At 34.1% G+C, this 19,880-nt stretch overlaps 1 protein-coding gene across 1 annotated transcript; it reads left to right on the top strand.

Moving 5' to 3' along the window:
* Nucleotides 1–379: 379 nt before the first annotated feature.
* LOC107572676 (forkhead box protein N2-like) lies at nucleotides 380–19,565 on the top strand (the record flags this gene model as incomplete). Its single annotated transcript, XM_016259108.1, has 6 exons — nucleotides 380–383; nucleotides 2,848–2,853; nucleotides 9,953–10,500; nucleotides 17,799–17,923; nucleotides 18,120–18,169; nucleotides 19,372–19,565. Coding segments are annotated over exons 3-6 (903 nt in total), but the record flags the coding sequence as incomplete, so codon positions are not given.
* Between the last annotated feature and the right edge of the window lie 315 nt (nucleotides 19,566–19,880).

The following is a 19,880-nucleotide window of genomic DNA, read 5'->3' as shown; positions in this document are numbered from 1 at the left end:
AAAAGCGTCTTACATGGCATTCAATGTATTAATTTTATCAGTCCATGCATTACCTGGAGATTCTCTGTTGAACTTTTTGAACAATTTTTGAATTAGATCAGATGTTTCATTGTTGACATTAAAGGAATAGTTCACCCAAAAATGCTGAAAAATGTGCTCAAAATATACTCACCCTCAGGCCACCCTAGATGTAGATGTGTTTGTTTGTTCATCAGATTTGGAGAAATGTAGCATTGCATCACTAGCTCAGCAATGGATGCTCTGCAGTGAATGGGTGCCGTCAGAATGAGAGTCCAATCAGCTGATAAAAACATCACAATAATCCACAAGTAATCCACACCGCTCCAGTCCATCAGTTAATGGCTTGTGAAGAGAAAAACGGCGTGTTTGAAAGAAACAAATCCACCATTAAGGCGTTTTAACTTCAAACCGTTGCTTCCTGCTAAAATATGAATCCTCTATCTATAATATTGCTTTCTCCAGTGAAAAAAGTCTTCTTGTCTGAATCCGGAGATAAATATGCACAGATCAAGCACGGTTTACAAGCCAAAACAGTTAAAACCGATCTAAACAAATATGCTGTTGGATTTTGATGTGAGAGGACAACAGGGGATGGACTTTTTCACTGGAGAAAGCGTTAATATGGAATATTATAGACTAGTATTTTGGCCAGAACCAATGATTTTAAAGTTAAAATGCCTTAATGATGGATTTGTTTCTTACAAACACGCAGCTTTTTTCTTTACAAGACATTAATTGATTTTTTATATAAATTAAATAAGAATTAGTTAATTTATTAAAATGATAATTGATTTTTTGTAATGTCACAATTTATCTTCCATGTATTTTAACAGTAAACCTCTGATGTGCAGCAATTTGTTTGCCAAAATTAAATGTCTGAATAATACATATTAAATAATTATTTAATATTAAATAGGGCTGCGCGATATATCGTTTCAGCATCGATATCGCGATGTGCCTTGAGAATTTTGAGAATTTACTCATGCACTCTCATTTTCTGAGCACCCACAAATCGCGATAAGGAGAGTGACAACTTTTAATAGTTATTAAGGGAGTTTGCAAATGTGATATTGATTTAATACAACAGTTCAATAAACAAGTACTGCCTGAGTTTGCTCTATTTCTTCATTGAAAATAGTTCCAAATATAGTAACAGCTCAGCCGCTGCACATCTCTAAAAGCATCTCTAAAAATTCATTCAATGAAAGTGCGTTTTTGAGTGAATCTAGTGAGTCAGTGATTCATGATTACCCATTCATAAAGACAGTCACTTGCTTCATTCCTGAATGAATCAGCCGTTTGAACAAATCAATTGAATGAAGTGACTTGCCGCCACCTGCTGGCGGATTTAGTTTCATTTTTAGCCTATAATTTCAGTTATTTAAATCATTTAATATTTCTGTATTCAAAATTGTATATTTAAAACATGAATCTCCACATGAATGTATGAATTTAATTGCACTCATGCCACCTCTGAGCCTCATTAAATGCCTGCAAATGTACCTACAAGCCACTTTTGTGTTCTTCTGTGCCACCTCTGCAAATTAATTTTGTATTAATACTAATTTCATATGATTGGTAACTTATTTGTCTTATTCTACTTATTATTATATTGTTTTAAATAGAAATTTTAAAAAGCTTATAAACATAGATTTTTGAATTTGACAGATGAAAATGATGCCATTACAAAGATAAAAATAAAATACCCCTTTAAGTCACTTTAAGCAGTCAAATGTCACCTCATATGAGGAAGGATAATTTTTGATCAGAATTTTTGATTATTGATCGGAAGGTGCTCCTACATTTTTTAAATTAGGAGGACAAGCGCTCCTAATTACAAGAAAAAAACTGCTCTTAAACTGGGTGTGTGACAGGTATGGCTGTGGAATGGGGTTTGGCTGAGGATTTATTTTTTGCTTTAACCGCTGCACACAGACACGGTGTCTACACTGGACGCGACAGCTGTACAGAGATACCCATTTATAAATACATTTAGTAGCAGAGCTACAGCTCGCAATTTTCAGTGCTGGAAATCCATTTATCCTTTGATGAAACTTCCGTGTCGTCGCTGAGAGCGCAGGTCACGGTCGCTTAGCAATGGCAGATGTCACGAAAGCGCACTCGAGCGCTTTGGAAAGAAGGAGAAAGCAGCACGACTGGCGTTTTCCCACGCATTTTAGGCGCGAGATGTGAACGGCCCCAAAGTCTGTCTACACTGGATGCGACCATTGTATATAATTTGAACTTTGTGTCAGTAGGCCTGTCACGATAACAACTTTTTGTTGTGCGATATATTGCGCCAGAAATAATTGCGATAAGCGATATTATTGTCATTTTAAAGACCATTTTATGCCACTGAGTATATAATCATAATGTAACAGCATAATAATGCAAGAAGGCCTACACACTTCCAAATGACAACAAACTTAACATTTTTAAGAATATTTAGATCATGGAAATTAAGTATCAAAATATTAGATACCTTAAAAAAACCTGAATAAATAGTAAATAAACATTTTCTAACAAAAAGTGCAAAGCAAGAAGTAGAAAAAAAGAAAAATGCACAAAGAACTTGTATGCGGATTTTTCCATCTACAGATTTTTCCCTGACCTTCTTTTCTCCGTAAATTAAGGGTGCACACTATTGCTGAAAAACACAATCACTACTCAGCAGTCAGATGTTCGTATGCACAAAGGCACAGATCCCTAAACAAGGCCATATCGGCACATGAAACTTTTTTTGTAGAAGCATTTTTTAAATGTGAACTAGCACCTCATGACTACACCACTTTATGTACGAGAAGCTGCAAAAGACACAGGCACAAGTGGAATGTACAAAACATGGTGACATTAATTTTTAAGTAAATATAATGGGCGATATACTGAGTCACCAAAAATTATTGCGGTCATGTACATATATTGCGCGATAAGTCGATATATTGATTATTGCGACAGGCCTATGTGTCAGTACGTCATAAAAAGAACACGCATTAGTTTACTGTCGGGGATTTGTCGTGCCGTGCCGCATCCAGTGTAGACAGCATCACTGATAATGAGTTCATTGTATTTTGTCGTGTCGCACCATGCCGCTCGCGTCCGGTGTAGACACTGTGAGAGCCACGCAGATGCACGTGAACACTGAATTCTGTTCTGCTTCTATTTGTGCCTGAAATGCTGTGCTCTGCAAGTATCCTTGTAAACACAGTTGCTTATAGCTTAGGTGAGGGTAAACAATTGAGAAAGAAAATGGATGTGTAACAGTATATTGGTTTACAGCAGTTTAATGTTCCTGATGCTTTCAGTGTTATGAATGTTAATCAAACAACAAAACGAAAGAAAAAACACTTTTGTAGCTTTAACACAGATTTATTAGATTTAATTTATACAGTGAAGACTATGCAGTGTTATTTTACATTTGATTATTCAATTTCTGTACCTGAATACTGTTAGACTTATTTGAAAAATATAAAGCACTGTTTATTTCATTTGTATCTTTGTTTCCATTATATTTATCTATGCTTGTAATTAGTTTATTTCCTATGCTGATTTACTCACCTACAAAATCACCCCAATCATTATTTCCCCCCAAATAAACTATTCAAGTCGTGTGGTGATTTATTTTTTTTCATATCGCAATATATATATCGCACAAAAATAAAATAATTTTTCCCAATATCGTGCAGCCCTAATTTTAAAACATTTGTTAAATTGTTAATGGTTAATGCCTTGATTTGATTACCACCATTTTTGATAATAAATTTATATTAAATCATCATTAAAAAAATTAAAAGACAACACAAAAATGATAAAACATTTGGCAAAAAAAATGGCAAAAAAAGTACATTTTGCTTTGGAAATTGCCAAAAAATTGTCAATGCAGAAAACAAGCCTGCCACTTTAAGGATGAAAGAGATGGAAAGGAAAGCGTCACTGGCACCTGCCTGCCACTCTCATGAATGAAAGGCTTGGCATTGAATGGGAATTTTAACTTGCAGATGAGCTTGTGGGATCTCTGTGATCAGACCCCGGTGTCACAGCCATCCCTCATTAGCGCTCGCTCTCTTGCCCTCACAAGTGTGCCATTACCGGCCGCCGCTTTGATGCCGTTTGATAAGAGCACCGATAATTATGATAATCACAACAGCAGTGATAATCGACTATGAGCTAATCACGTAAAAACCACTTTCCCTTGTTACTCGACAGTGGCGCTCAAATGTAGTGGCCATCTCAAATTGTAGAGAAAGTGTGCTGCGCTTTTATGGGCCGCCGGCTCCCCCGCTACTTCCCAGCAGCACCTGGGAATTATTAGGGCTGCTCCACTCGGTTTAGGTCAGGGTTTGTGTTGCTAATAGGGGTTAATGAACTACCCAGAGGCTATAGAGCGGAGCCGGGTTGAAGTTAATGGGTTAACAGGAGCAGCCTTGTGTTTATGGTAATGAAACTGGCCAGTTAAGGGTACTTAAACAGTTACGACACAGTAAAAGCAACATGTTTAGTAAACCACACAGTTATGCATGCTTAACATTCTGCATGTGCAAAAAGTGAACATGCCGCACCTTGATCTGCATAGTGTATTGCTAAATGTTCTCTTATTTTTATATATATTTTTTGATGTCGTTGTTTGTTTTAATTAAAAATATTTTTGTTTGTCATATTTTTTAAATTTATTCTATTTTGTTATAATATTTTTGTTATTGTTTTAAAAATGTTTTAGTAATTTTATTTATCGTTTATGATAATATTTTGATTTAAAAATAATTTGTTATTTTATATTTGATCTATTTATTTTTTTATTTTATTTTGGATTTTTATTTACTTTCTATATTGTTTTATTTTTTTATATTTTTGAACTATTTATTTGTTTTAGTAATTTTAATCATTTTATTTATTATTATATTATTTTAATAGTATTTTTGTTTATTTTATTTGATTGTTTTCTATAATTTCACTTTGTTTTAGTTTTTTTATATATATTTGTATTGTTTTTTTAAATGCTGTTATTTTATAGTTGTTAAATTTTGGGGGGGGGTTTTTCCATTTAATTTTTTTGTCTTGTGAGCATGTACATTACCTTGTGTGCCATGGCTCTCTTTTTCTGAAACCTTTTAAAAGAGGATTTCTGTTTGTGTTTTGGGCTTTGGGGGGGAAGCTTTGCTTTAACGCATTTGGGCAGCTCTGTTGCTGCCTGACATGTCTGATAACTCCACTTTCTGGAGAGTTATGATTCATCATGCACTGCTTATGACTTATTTATTAATTTTACTGTTTCCATGGCGCTCTTCTCAACCTTTCATTTACTTACTCATTCTCCGTTAGCTCTTTTCTAGTTTCCTCTCCGGTTTTCTTTTTTTGGGGACTTGTTCTCCTATTGATCCAGGGTTGAAATGCTGCCCCTTCAGACCATCGGAGCGCTGTTAGTTCCTTGTGATGTTTGTCTGTTCTGGACCTGATGTTCCTTTGGTGGTCCGAATTCTTGTTCTGTTCTGAGTTCAGGGCTTGAATTTCAGTGTGAAAGACGCTCGGGACAGATGATGGAATGTATCATTTGCACCAGCTCATAAGCGTCAATTGTTCATGAATTGGACTAGTTGTGTTGTATGATTTTGATTTACTAAAAAGAACCAGCTCATAAGAGTCATTCATCAGTAAATTGGACTACTAGTTGTGCCGTTTGTTTTTGATTTACTAAAAAGAACCAGCTCATAAGAGTCATTTGCTAGTGAATCGGATTACTCTGGTTGCGATGTATATTTTTCTGTAGATTGCAAGGACAAATGCAGCAGATAAAAACATTTTTTGACAATGAATAAGTCACAAAGTTTAATATCAAGGTTTATATTTTCCATACTTTAGTTTTTGAGACTGGAAATAAAAGTTCTTACTGGGTGCATTGCATTGTGGGATGCAGTGTGCTGCTTTGTATACTGCACATACAGACAAATAGGTAGGTAGGTCATCAGGGTATTTCATGCATACAAAAAAAATGTATTGCGCATAGTAAGATACTGCAAAAATTGTACTAGTACCATGACAGTTATGCATTGCAAATGAATGAAATGCACTGTAACTGTTTTTTGTTGAAGTGCAAAGTCTCTTTCGAGCAACCGAAACGAACCTAACAGTTGTGCATATCTCTCAACACTTCTGAAGATGTTGTTTAATGCATGACCCACACCCCACCAGTCTGGGCCTGTCTGACCTAGTTCAGCATTAAAAACACTAGTAAAACCTCCATCCTCTCCAGACATATAGAGAGATGTACAGCACACGATCTGGTGTCGGCGTTCGAGTGGCGTGCCTATGATGAGCACGAGAGTGATGCCAGTTGATGGCTTAACTGGATGGACTTTCCCTGCTCTTATTCAATCCGCTGTCTAATCCGCCCTCCTAATTGAACTGACAGCGCGGTCGTCATGGTGACATTAGGGCACGGATTTGAGTGTGGTGCGACTAGACGGCAGGGATTTGCCCATTCGCTCGACGCCATTGACCTGCTTTCTGCTCTAATGCCATGGCTGGGCTTCATCTGTCCCTTTTACATAAATGTATTTGTGTCGTTTGGCTTAACAGTGTGCCAGCTGTTGGCGCACAATTATGGATGCTGCTTGAAACAATATCATGAAATGTGAATCCATATGATGCCATTACAGCAAAAGCATCCACACAAATGCAATCCAACCCAGGTGGATTTTATATTATTTTTTGTTTTATTTGAAAATATTTTTATAATGTTTTATTTTTTTATATTAAATGTTTTTATATTTAATTGTTATTATTGCTATAAATTGTAGTTTTATGTTAGGGCTGTCATCGTTAACGCATTAACGCATGCGATTAATTTTACAATCCTTAACAAAAATAATTTAAATAATTTAATAATTAAATTTAACGCAATTGACGCAAAATTACTGAAGCACAATTTCTATTCTAACCCTTTAACCCAATTTTGCTACTCTGCTTGCGATTAAATCATTTTAAGCCTAAGTTTTCAGTCCCGATCCAGTAAGTGAATGCATTCAAATAATCCGTCCAAAACAGCGCTAATATTAAGGAAACCAGGCTGATTACATCAGAGATTGCAGAGGGAACAGAGACTCGCGTCGTGTTTTCAGTGAATTATTTATTCCCGTGTGTTTCGCTTTTAAACACGAGCTCTGTCTGTCATATTTTGTGATTGTCTCTGAAGAGCGCGAGCCCTCACACGTCGGGCGCTTGTGTGAAGTACAGACTGAGTCCGTTATATTAATGCGTGTATGAGTGCTCTTGACGCACTGATCGCACATTGTATTTATGCACAGACATTTCCATACATTCACATTGTTTCCTCACACATTCACGATAATGTTTTGATTTGTCATGTTTATGTTGCTGTGTTTAGTTATTCTGAATGGATCCGTGTACTGTAGTAGATATTTGCAGTCAGCAGGCGGCTGGTTTAGGGTTTTTTTGGCATCTCCATGTGGTCCTGTTCGGTATCGCAACTTCGCTTCTCTAAAATGTAAAAAAGCTCTTTGCTGATGCACTGTAAATTTATCTTGAAAAAAGCTTGCAGAAAATAGATTTTTTGAGAATCACCCTTCAATCTTTTGGTTTACTTTGCTGGATGTAGCAAATGATGACAAAATAAACATTTGAAACAAGATAAATGGTCTATGCTTAATTTCATGAAGTGTGCGATTAATCGCGATTAATCACAGAAAAAGGATGTGATTAATCAGATTAAAATTTTTAATCGATTGACAGCCCTATTTTATATAATATTTACTTTTTTATTTTATTTATTTTTTTGTATACTTTAAAACAATACCATGAAACGTAAATCCACATGATGCCATTACAGGATTTAAATTTTTATTTTTATACTTTTTTAGTTTATTTTTTATTTTTTTATACTTTTTATAGTTTTTGTTTTATTTTTAATAAAATTTTACATTTCTTTTTTTCATTTTCTTTTTATATTTTCTTTTCTTTTTTTTAATTATTGTTGGCGCACAATTATGGATGATACTCTTAAACAATGCCATGAAACATGAATCCATATGATGCCATTACAGCGAGAGCATCCACACACATGCAATCTAAACCAGATGAATAGCGATTTCAACATGCTTTCAATAAAATTCCCACTAAACTGTTTCATGCAAATGCAAGTAACCGGTAGCGATGTTCTCCTGCTCGGCGCTTTATAGGCAATAGGTTGCCTAAGCAACACTGTCACCTCTCGTTCCATGGTAAGGGATGAGCGGAACGACGTTCTGCCTTCTGGAAGTGTTTTCCTTCTCCTTTGGCTTTAAGCAGCTCCTCAGCCAGTGGCCGTCGATGGCTAACTAGCAGCTGCGTGAGGAGGTGGGCGGTGATGAGAATGAGGCCGGGTCATTTCAGACGCTCTCGAGAAACCTCAACAACCCTCAGTCACAAGAGCCGCTCCTTCAGCTGCCATCGCTGACTGACTGCGAGAAATGCCAGCAGAAATACCATTGCTCTAAAAGAGAGATCATTGGATGGGAATGAGGGAGATTAGAGAAAAATTTGTAGGGAAAAAAAACTTTAATCCAAAGCTTGTGCTCTTGAAAAATGGTTGTAAAAAGGGAAAAAGCTTGAATTAACCAATGAATAATGTCTGGCATGAGTTTGATCAGTGTTAAGAATTAAATCAGAGTAGTAACAATGAGAAAGTTTAATTCATTGTTTTCAATAATGACATCGGAAAGTTTAAATAGTCATTTATTATATTGTTCAGCTTTAAGAGAGCGCGCTAGAAGGAAGAGAATGATTCAGTATGTGTGTGCGCATGAACTCATCCCTGTATAATCCTGCACGAAACTTCAGTAAACGGTTCTTTTGTTTTAATACAAGCCATCAAGTGGTCATTACTGCCTACTAAGTAGAGAAGACATGACACGACAATCGGTTCTCTTCACCAGTTCTCACAGTTGTTATTTGTTTTGGATAATTCTCAGATGATTGTCAACAGATTCTTCATGATATGGCCAATATTAAAATTAAATTTTTGTTTGGGGGAAAAAATATATATTTTTTTTTTTTATGTAAATAGCATTATTATTTTTTTGTAAATGATAATATAGTATAAATTAATAATATTATATTAGTTAATATTTATTATTATTATTAGGTAAAATTCACAAAACATTAAAAGTTTTAAACACTAAGTGAATTTAGACAACATTATATTTGAAAATATGAAAGATGGATATTTATTTTTGAGATCTGCTAAATATTGCATTTAATTGTGTTAATTTCTTCATTTAAGTATGCATTTAACAGTTAATACATTACCAGTGTTATTGTGCTTGTTGGCAAAATAATAGAAAATAAACAGAAATGAGCGTGCAGAATTAAAAATCCAATATCAACTAATAAATTAAATTGAAAAAAACATTAATTGAGATTAAAAAAGGGTCTATTTTTATATTTGATATTTTTCATTTTTTTGTTTCATTTTATTTTATTTCCATTTTTTGTTTTATTTTATTGTTTATTTGTATTATTTATTTTATTTTATTTTATTGTTGACAGTTATGGTTGATACTCTGAAACAATAGCATGAAACGTTAATCAATGTGATGCCATTACATTTTATTTTGTGGTTTATTTTTAAATATGTTTTTGTTTTTAGTTTATTTTATATAAAATAAAATAAAATTTTTATTTAAATTAATTAAATTTATATATATAATCTATTATTATTATTATTATTATTATACAGTTATATGCATGTTGCAATATTTGTTTTGGATTCCACATTTCAAGTAATCTGTCAAAGTGTGTCAAGTTTGCGTCTTTAACTTTACCTGTTCTCAGAGTTACGTTGCATTTTCTGTTAGGTCCAAATGATTGCTACCAGATTACCTTTTTGTACATCATTTTCATTCGTTAAAAATGTTATTTTCCCTGTTTCTCTCTGCAACAGACGTCCTTGATTTAATGGGTCCAATCATCGGGATGTCGCCGGATAAGAAAGCAGAATCCCCGGGCGTTCTGGGGGATCTGACGGGCTTGCGCGGGGTTTGTGGGACGTTGCCCGAAGCTGAGTGCGCTGCCAGCCCTCTGGCCACCAGCCTGGACCACAGCTCCAGCTCAGGAGACGAAGAGCTCACCAACCTCAACTGGCTCCACGAGAACCTGCTCCAGAACTTCACGCTGGGCGGCCCCGAGGCCCAGTCCAGCCCCAGCCCGCTCTTCGACATCGAGGGCAACCACAGCGCCTCCATCATCTCCTCGGTCGCGGCGCACGCCGGAGAGTCCGTCAAGTCCAAGCCGCCGTTCTCCTTCTCCCTGCTCATATACATGGCCATCGAACAGTCGCCCAGCAAGTCACTGCCGGTGAAGGACATCTACGGGTGGATCCTGGAGCACTTCCCGTACTTCTCCAGTGCCCCCACTGGCTGGAAGAACTCAGTGCGCCACAACCTGTCCCTCAACAAGTGTTTCCGCAAGGTGGAGAGGGGCCTTGGGAAGGTGAGCAGTGCAAAGTTAGTCATATTATTGAGTCATTTAACTAATACTTTTATGTCTTATCCTGAGGTTGAAGGTGTAGTTCCCTCAAAATAATATGGCTTTGTTTCTTTCACAGCAGGGATATTATCTTTAGCTAAAGCTAAAACCATTACTTGAAATACAGTCAACTTTAACTGAAATGAAATAGTAATAAAATATATGAAATAATATAAAATATGACCCTGGAGCACAAAACCAGTCATAAGGGTCAATTTTTGAAAATTGAGATTTATAAATCATCTGAAAGCTGAATAAATAAGCTTTGCATTGATGTATGGTTTGTTAGGATAGGACAATATTTTGCCGAGATACAACTATTTGAAAATCTGGAATCTGAGGGTGCAAAAAAAATCTAAATATTGAGAAAATCATCTTTAAAGTTGTCCAAATGAAGTTCTTAGCTATGCATATTACTAATCAAAAATTACGTTTTGATATATTTACGGTAGGATATTTACAAAATATCTTAATGGAACATGATCTTTACTTAATATCCTAATTATTTTTGGCATAAAAGAAAAATCAATAATTTTGACCCATACAATGTATTTTTGGCTATTGCTACAAATATCCCCCAGCGACTTTGTGCTCCAGGGTCACATATATTTAACTTTATGTAAAAACGTTTCAACGTTTCAAATTTTTTTGTTCAAATTGAAGTACTAAAACTGAAATAAGAATAATATAGACATTAAAAACAACAAAAGCTAATAAAACTGAACAATGGTAAAAACAACAAAATTAAATGGGAAAATATACAAATAAAAACTTTATTTCAGTTAGTTGCAGTAGTAGTAAAAATTACTAAAATTATAACTGTAATAAAAATATGTACATTAAAAAAGCCAATAAAAATGACAAAAATAAACAACTAAATTACTTGAACTTTAACTAAAATGAAAATGGAAAATCTAAAAATAAAAACTTGAAGTAAATTAATTATAAATGTTGCCTTGTCATCTAACAGAAATAAGTTTAAGCTGAAGTACTAAAATTACTAAAAAGAAAACCGAAATAAACCTTACATGCATTATAAGAACAAAAACTAATATATAAGACAAAATTACAAAAACAAACAAACTAAAATTAAATTTAAAATATAAAACTAAAAACAAATTTTCGGTTAGATGCCAATGCAATGTTTTGGTTTATTTTATATTGTAGTTAAAATGACTAAAACTAAAAAATGTACATGTAAATAGACATAAAAAGCAAAAATTCATAAAAATGAAAAAATACAGTTTACATTTTTTTTTACTAAAATTAAAATGGAAAAAAAAACTTTTTTTTTTCAATTAGATGCCATGACATTTCTAATTTCCATTTAGTTTAAGCTGAAGTACTAAAATTACTCAAACTAAAACTGAAATAAAAATTACATGCATTATAAAAACAAAAACTAATATATAAGACAAAAACATGACAATTACAAAAAAAAAACTAAAATTAAATTTAAAATATAAAACTAAAAACTAATTTTCGGTTAGATGGCTATGCAATGTTTTGGTTTATTTTATGTTATAGTTAAAATGACAAAAAAAAAAAAGTACATTAAATAGACATAAAAAGCAAAAACGAATAAAAATGACAAAAACACAGTTTAAAAAAATTAACCAAAATTAAAATCGAAAAAAAAAAAAAATTCAATTAGATGCCATGACATCATTTCTAATTTCTATTTAGTTTAAGCTGAAGTACTAAAATTACTCGAACTAAAACTGAAATTAAAAACTCATTCAAAATATAAATAAAAACTATAACAGGACATTACTGATTCTAAAATAACCCTGGTCTATAGTCTCAGGCGCAGTGGTTGTAGCGAGCGTAAATGTGAAGGTGGGGTTTTGGGGAGGATTTCTCTGCTCCACTGAGATAAAGAGGTGGGGATCCAGTCAAGGCCACGGCTCCTCCCTGAGAGCAAACACACTCCCATAGCAGCTTATCTCAGCACACACACACACTCATATACACATACACTGCTGGAAGACACAGTGAGCGAAGACAGGGGAAGCAGCACAACAATTCTACTTCCTGGAAAGACAGCAGGCTCGTATAGAGGCAGATGCAGAGCAGTCAGTGTTACAGGGGCCTTAAAAAAACGATCTGGGAGATGTAATAAATCTGAATGTCATTCAATCTGATGAGTGTTTGTATCTGCATGTCTCAAATACTGCAGGATATCTTCTCTTCGCTGTCGTTTCTGCTCAGGGGCTTTTAATCAAATGCTTTTCTGTGGTTTTTAGTTGATGTGTTTTTAGTGGAAGTTTTCAAAATGTTCCGTGCCAAGGACCCCAAAATATGATGGTTCCGTTGCGAAAAAAACCTTTACTAAAGGTAGTGATTATAAAAATATGTTGTATAAAAATTGGCATTTATTTGCCATTGTGCTAAATTTAAAAGCCATGATTAAAATAATATTATAATCATATAATTATTTAATTCTTTTAGTGCTTTTACATCCTCATTACTGCAAAACAACAAAAAATAAACTTACCTTAATTTATTCAGATTTTAAACAAAAAATTGTTGCAGTATTTTGTGTTACAGAAACTTAAAAAATAATTACAGTAATGAGAAAATAATATAGACATTTTTGCTAATTAGATGAATATGTTGTCATTGTGCTAAAGCTTAAAAAAAAGCTTAAAATGTTATCTAGAACATTTTTATTTTGAATTCAAATTTATTATTTTTAGTGCCGTCTCATTCTCATTACTGCAATAAATAAATTAATTAATTTACCCTAGTTTTAATTACCTTTATTTAGATTTAAACTGAAAAAAAAAATTGCTGGAATATTTTGTTTCACAGAAAATTTTAAATACATAACTATTACAGTAATGAGAAAATATTGTAGACATTTTTGCTAAGGAGTTGAATATGCTGTCATTGTGCTAAAGCTAAAAATATTAAAATATTATAGAAAACATTTTATTAAGACAAATAGTTAATTATTTTAAGTGCCTTCTCATGATCATTAATGTAAAACAAAATATAAATAAATACATTTACCTTAATTCTAATTACCTTCATTTTAACTGGAAAAAATATTGTTGCAGTATTTTGTTTCACAGAAAATTAAAAATACGTAACTATTACAGTAATGAGAAAATATTGTAGGCATTTTTACTAATGAGATGAGTATGTTGTCAATGTGCTAAACCTAAAAAATGGTTCTAGATATTATCTAGAATTGTTTTATGAGTTCAAATAATTACAAAGCAAAAGTTATATCAACACTAGATCTATTTATCATTTCAAATCAACAAACTTCTTATTCTTAAACATTTTGTTCTTTATTTTATGACTCTTGCTATGATATTTAACCTCTAACATTTGTATATGTGACTGAAGCGTCCAAATTTTGGACCTGTTATGATTTAATCGGTCTTGCTAGGAATAGTCTTTTATTTCATTTCTGGTCCACTTTTTATTTAGAGGAGAGTAAAGAAAGGCTCTGGAAATGTTGCGAGCTGGGTTTAAACTTGTGTCGCCCACATGAGCACCATGAGCATGTGCACTAACCATTAGGCCACAGATGATTATTTTTCCTTGTCTGAGTGTACGGTCAGTGTCGTTTCCTGTTAGGAGCCGCAGCCGTGACGTTGAGATGTATTTACTAATGGCAGTGAAATGATCTTCTGTGGAGCTGTGAGAGGTCAGCGAGAGTCCATCCGTCAGACACACACACACATACACACACACACACACAGAGCTGGTTTCACATGACACTGCCTGGTTTCGGTTGCCATGACAACGTTTCCTCCTTCCTGTTTATGAGCAGGCTGGTAATCTGAGTCAAGGTTATAGGCCTCCTCCTCCTCCTCCTACCTCTATTCCTCTGTTTCTTGTTTCTCTCTATATATATTTATGCATTTATATACATTATATTTTGCACAAAGAAAATTGTTTTTCGAGAGCATTAAGATCTTTTGCATAGTTTTATGATTTTTGTGTCAATTGAGGCACCTCACTCCCAAATTCTCATTAGTGAGAATGTGTTTTCTCATTACTGTAATAGTTTAGTAATTTTCTGTAAAAAAAAAAAAAGCTTAAAAAATACTGCAATGCAATGATTTGAGTTAAAATATAGAATAGTATATAATTTATTAATGTAATGCAAATACTACCAATGCATTTTATTTTTGTTTATTATTAAATAATATTATTAGTATGTAATATTATAAATTATATTTATATACATATATATGTATGTATATGTGTTATAAATATATTATTATTATACATTGTTTATTATTTACACTTTTGTGGTAATAAGATTTAATAAGAACAAATGTTATCACAATTTATTTTGTATTATTATTTTTTATTATTTTAATAAATATTCTACATTGTTTTATGTACAAATTTTTGTGGTTTAGTAATTTTCTGTTAAACAAATACAGTAAAAAGCAATGCAATACAAATATTTTTCTAGTTAAAAGCTGAATAAATTAATGTAATTCAACAAATGCATTTTAATTTTTATGAAAATGATAAATTTGTTATAATTATTTTATTATTATTATACATATTTATTATAATAATTACGTATATTATTATTATTATACGTTATTTTATTTATTTATAATGTAAATTTTCTGTGGGAATGAGATTTTTATATTTTAGAATAATGATAATTCTGGAAGAGTGTATTCAATTGTTGTCATTAACTGCAAATAATTTTACAAAGCAAAAAAAAAAAACTTTAATAGTCCAAAAAGTAAGCTTTTTTTATGTTAATTCAAAATATAGTTTTTAATATTTTTTTTTTTCTTTTGATTTTGAGGTATAAATCCGATTTAAACCTGACCTGTCTTTGTGTATTGTTTTGCTGTTTGGCAAATGGAAGATCTTTACCAGCATCTTTTCTCAGAGATGATAAAGCTTAACACCAATCTTGAACTGGGTTATTCTGCCTTTAACACTCTTGATTCCCAGCAAAATCCATCCATTGAGTGCAATAATAATGAAGTAATACAGTAATTATGAGAACTCATGGATCAGATCCTGTCATACACACCCTTTATGCCGTTTACATCCATGTTCTGATGTTTATGGGCTGCTTTTAACCACTGCTCGTAAACTCTCAGCAGGGCCTATATTACCTATCACATGCTTAGATGATCACATTAAGACACTTCGAGCAGCGAGATCCTCTCACCAGGCTGCTGTTATAATGTCCACCGGTTTTCTCATTTTCTTCCTGTGTGTTTGGAGTGAAATGGGCCGCTACATAAAAATTGTGCTTCTTGCACACCTGGCATTTTCTGAACATCTGACCAACGTAAATTAACCAGATTCTCATTAGTGAGAATGTCTGCAATGTTTTCTCATTACTGTAATAGTTCAGTAATTTTCTATAAAAAAAAAAAAATTACTGCAGTGCAATGATTTTTCAGTTCTGATCTGAATAAATGCACCTAATGCATTTTATTTTATTTTGTATGTATATTATTTACTACTATTATTATTATTATTATTATTATTATTATTAGGGCTGCCCTCGACTAAAGATGTTTTTGGTTGACTAGTGGTCGTTCATTTTAAGCATTAGTCGACTAATCGCACGTTTATTAATAAACCATTTAAATCAGGAGCCTTTAATTGCCTACATAACCTAATAAGTGCTCAAGCGCATGCAGCGCACCGACAGAAGTAATGATGATGAGTGTGTCAGGCAAAAACAGTAAGATTAAACGGCATTAACATTTTAATAATCTATTGATAAACTAGTGTTTTCGGTTTAAGAGATTAATTCGGCGACACTGACTTGTCATCTCCACAGTAGTGGATGCGCCTGCATGCAAGTTTCATACAGATTACATGATCTGAGAATATTTGTTTTTTCAGATTAGAATTTTTTCATTTGAAAGTAGACATTTCACTCTCTCTATATATATTTTTCATGTCTGTAAGGCAAGTATACATGGAGTTTCGCGCTCAAGTTCACAGAGACCGAGACGGCAGAAAGCGCATGCTGTTTGCTTTCATTATTTTACAAAAGCGATATGTTTTATTGTTATAGTGAGTGCACACAAATAAACGTAGAGGCTTTAGAGATTCAAAGGCTGTATTACTCTTATCTGTATGACCAAAATGACGGAGTATTTTAAGAGCAAGTGAGCACACTCCATCTGTCATGCTGTGAGCGCGCTACTGTTCAGACACTTGAACAGCGCACATTTTTCTAGGTTAACATTAGATTAAGCGGCCATGTAAAGTTGCTACTACTTACATATTTCAGATGATAAGCCATATTTGAGGTCGATGAATGATAGGCGAGTGTTTGGATGTACTGTATTACCACAAAATCCAGCCGTTAACGATCTGTCCATCACTGACTGTGTGACCTCACCACTTCCTGTGGATTGTTTTTTTCTGCGACGAAGGGACATAAAATTTTGGTCGACCAAGCCTCTTTTCGTCGACTATTAGGTGGCAGCCCTAATTATTGCTATACATTTATTTATTGTTATTATAAATGTTTATTAAATAAATTGTATTTATAATAATAATAAAATATATATTATTATACATTATATATATTTTGTACTTTTTTTTGCTTGAATGAGATTACTTTTAATCTGAATAAATGCAACTAATAATACTACCTCAGTGCATTTTATTTTATTTTAATATATATTGTTTACTGTTGTTATTATTATAAATAGTATTTCTTTACTATAAAGTAATACAATGTATATTATGCATTTTATTTATTTATTTTTGATGTAATGCGGTTTTAGTCCAAAAAAGTCCTCAAACTGCAGGATACTTCTGATCTTTTATGCATATTGTTTACTCTTATCACTTATTATATTATTATTATTATTATTATTTCTCTAAGATAGATAGATATATAGATCTTTATTAGAAAAAATCTTTGATAGTCCAGAAAGTAAGCCCTCAAACAGCAGGATAATGGCTGTGAATTATATTAGCAGAAGAACATCTGACCAACATAAAGTAACCAGCTGCAGTCCGTTTGGTGTTTAAGCAGAATATACAGTTCCGATGATTTGATTTGATGCCACAACCCTGGAAAGCTCGAAAGTGATCATTGTTAAACTTGTGACTTTGAGAACCAGACCAGCAGACCTTGTAGTTTCAGTCTGCGTGACCTAATGGTCATACTAAGTGCACTTTTAGTCATTAGATGTAATATCTGCTAATTGAGTGTTTTCTTTAGGTGTGCTAAAGTCGTCTTCTGTCCTTACTTGCTCATCTGACTGTGCGTGTTCATGTGTTTCTCCTAGGTTAATGGGAAAGGCTCTCTGTGGTGTGTGGACCCCGAATACAGACCCAATCTGATCCAAGCCCTGAAGAAACAGCACTTTACCACAGCCCACTCCTTCTGTACACCCCCTGCTTCCCCACCCAGGTAACACACGCACAGTGCTATAGTACAAACTAATAGAGATGCATTAGCTAATGTTTGATGCATGCAAACCGGCCCTGTTCCACACATTTCCTCTGAAAAGGCTGTTGTCGTTTGGCTCTCAAGTCATCCTAAGTGACTTGATTCACGGTCCTGCTTTATGTTTTACTGTCTGTCTCTCTGTGTGTCTGTCTAACAGTGCCTTCTCACCCGCACGTCACCTCTTCCTCCAGGGCTGCGCTCTAAAAGGTGAGCATCTCTGTTTTTCTCAGTTGAATATGTCTCTGTCAAAACAAGTGGCAATTTGAAATCTTGTTAGTTAAAGAACAAATAAAAGCATGCATGTTCCAGTGTGCTTGAAAGAGATTAATGCTGTGTCCCAATGTGCCTACTTATACTACTCCCTTAAAGTATGTACTCTTTTGGTGAAGAAAAAGTACACACTTTTGAGTGTGTAGTAGAAGAGTTGGCCAGTTTTGGGACAAACTTCATACAATTGCGTCTTTAATGGACCGCTCTGTCGCATAGTCTTACAGACACCCTGTCACTGTCAACTGGCCTGTCAATCATCTTGTCACAGTTAACATCCTCTACAATGAAATATAATAATATAATAATATTTTTACCAGGTTAAATGTTGATTATTAGTAACTCAAATCTAATCCTCTCAACGTGACCATCGGTCGTGCACATCCCCCATGTTTGTCGTTGTTTTAACGCTTTTTATTCGTGTGTGTAGTTCTGAAACGAATCTTTCGCCTAAGCGCAATGGATTATGGGCAATATTAGCCGTTTAGAGTGTGCATGGATCCACACTTCAGAAATCAACCTGAAATAGTAGACCCTCCGGGGACATAGGGCATACTCTTTTCAGCATACTATGCTTTGGGACACACTTATTTTAATCTTGTATACTATTTAGGATGGATAGTATGAACATTGAGACGCAGGGTAAGTCTGGTTAAGTGACTCTGTCAGTGGAGCCATTGAGGACACTTCCTGTGAGTTTAGGAAACTGGTTTTACGCATCACACCCACATGATTTTTAGTGATTTCTCATGATCACAGCTCTTCACTGTTCAACATTTCCATGTTCCCAGGGTGACAGGATTTTTTTATGTATTTGTGTTTTTTATTTTATTTTATTTTTATTTATTAGAAGTTATACCCATCACTCATCTTTCAAAATAATGGAAATTCATTGATCACACGGTATGAGAACCCTGTGATTTTGTTTGTCGTCTTCATGTTGTCAGGACTTTTATCAAGCATTTTCTTTCTCTTTCTCTGTCACCTTGAGTATGGCAGCAGTTGTGTTCACTCTCTCTGTCTGGTTGGTAGTGAATAATTCAAATGTTCTGAAGGGTTGCGTGGAAACAGAGAAACCCCCATAGACACACACACTGACAGTGAGCAGTGCTCTGACCGCTGTGTGTCTTTGTCTTTTACAGAATCTGACATTGATGCCGCCACTGCTATGATGCTCTTAAACTCGGCCCCCGGACACCACAGTGACCCATGTAAGAGAAGACCCCATCTATCCTTCATTATGTCTGTCATTGTAACGTTCTGTCCATCTAACGTTCTGTTGTTAAGCTCATGTGCCCCTCTAATGTTGATCCTGGAAAGTCTGAAATCTGTATCTGTGAGACTGATGTTGCACACTGTGTCGCTTAGTTCAGGTTCGTGTAGAAAGGCACGTTTGCGTCTTATTTCTGGAGATGGATTTGCAAATATGTCTGCATAACTAAAAGCTCTTGCTGGTAATTAGTGCAGCATTGCACTTCCTTCACACGTTTTTATCCTCGTTAAGTGTGTCACTGTAGTGTTCTCTACCTCTAATGAGCCTTAATCACCCGTTGTAGAATAAACCATCATAAGAGTGCTTCATTAAGACGGGCGGATGTAAGTACTTGATGACGCTTTTCATAACGGCAGTTTAAAGATTGACACTTCAGAG

The sequence above is a fragment of the Sinocyclocheilus grahami genome, unplaced genomic scaffold (genome assembly GCF_001515645.1).
Source record: "Sinocyclocheilus grahami isolate Dianchi unplaced genomic scaffold, SAMN03320097.WGS_v1.1 scaffold1793.1, whole genome shotgun sequence".
NCBI lineage: Eukaryota > Metazoa > Chordata > Actinopteri > Cypriniformes > Cyprinidae > Sinocyclocheilus > Sinocyclocheilus grahami.
Note: the sequence above shows the minus strand (reverse complement) of the source record. Positions and strands in the feature narration are given on the sequence as shown.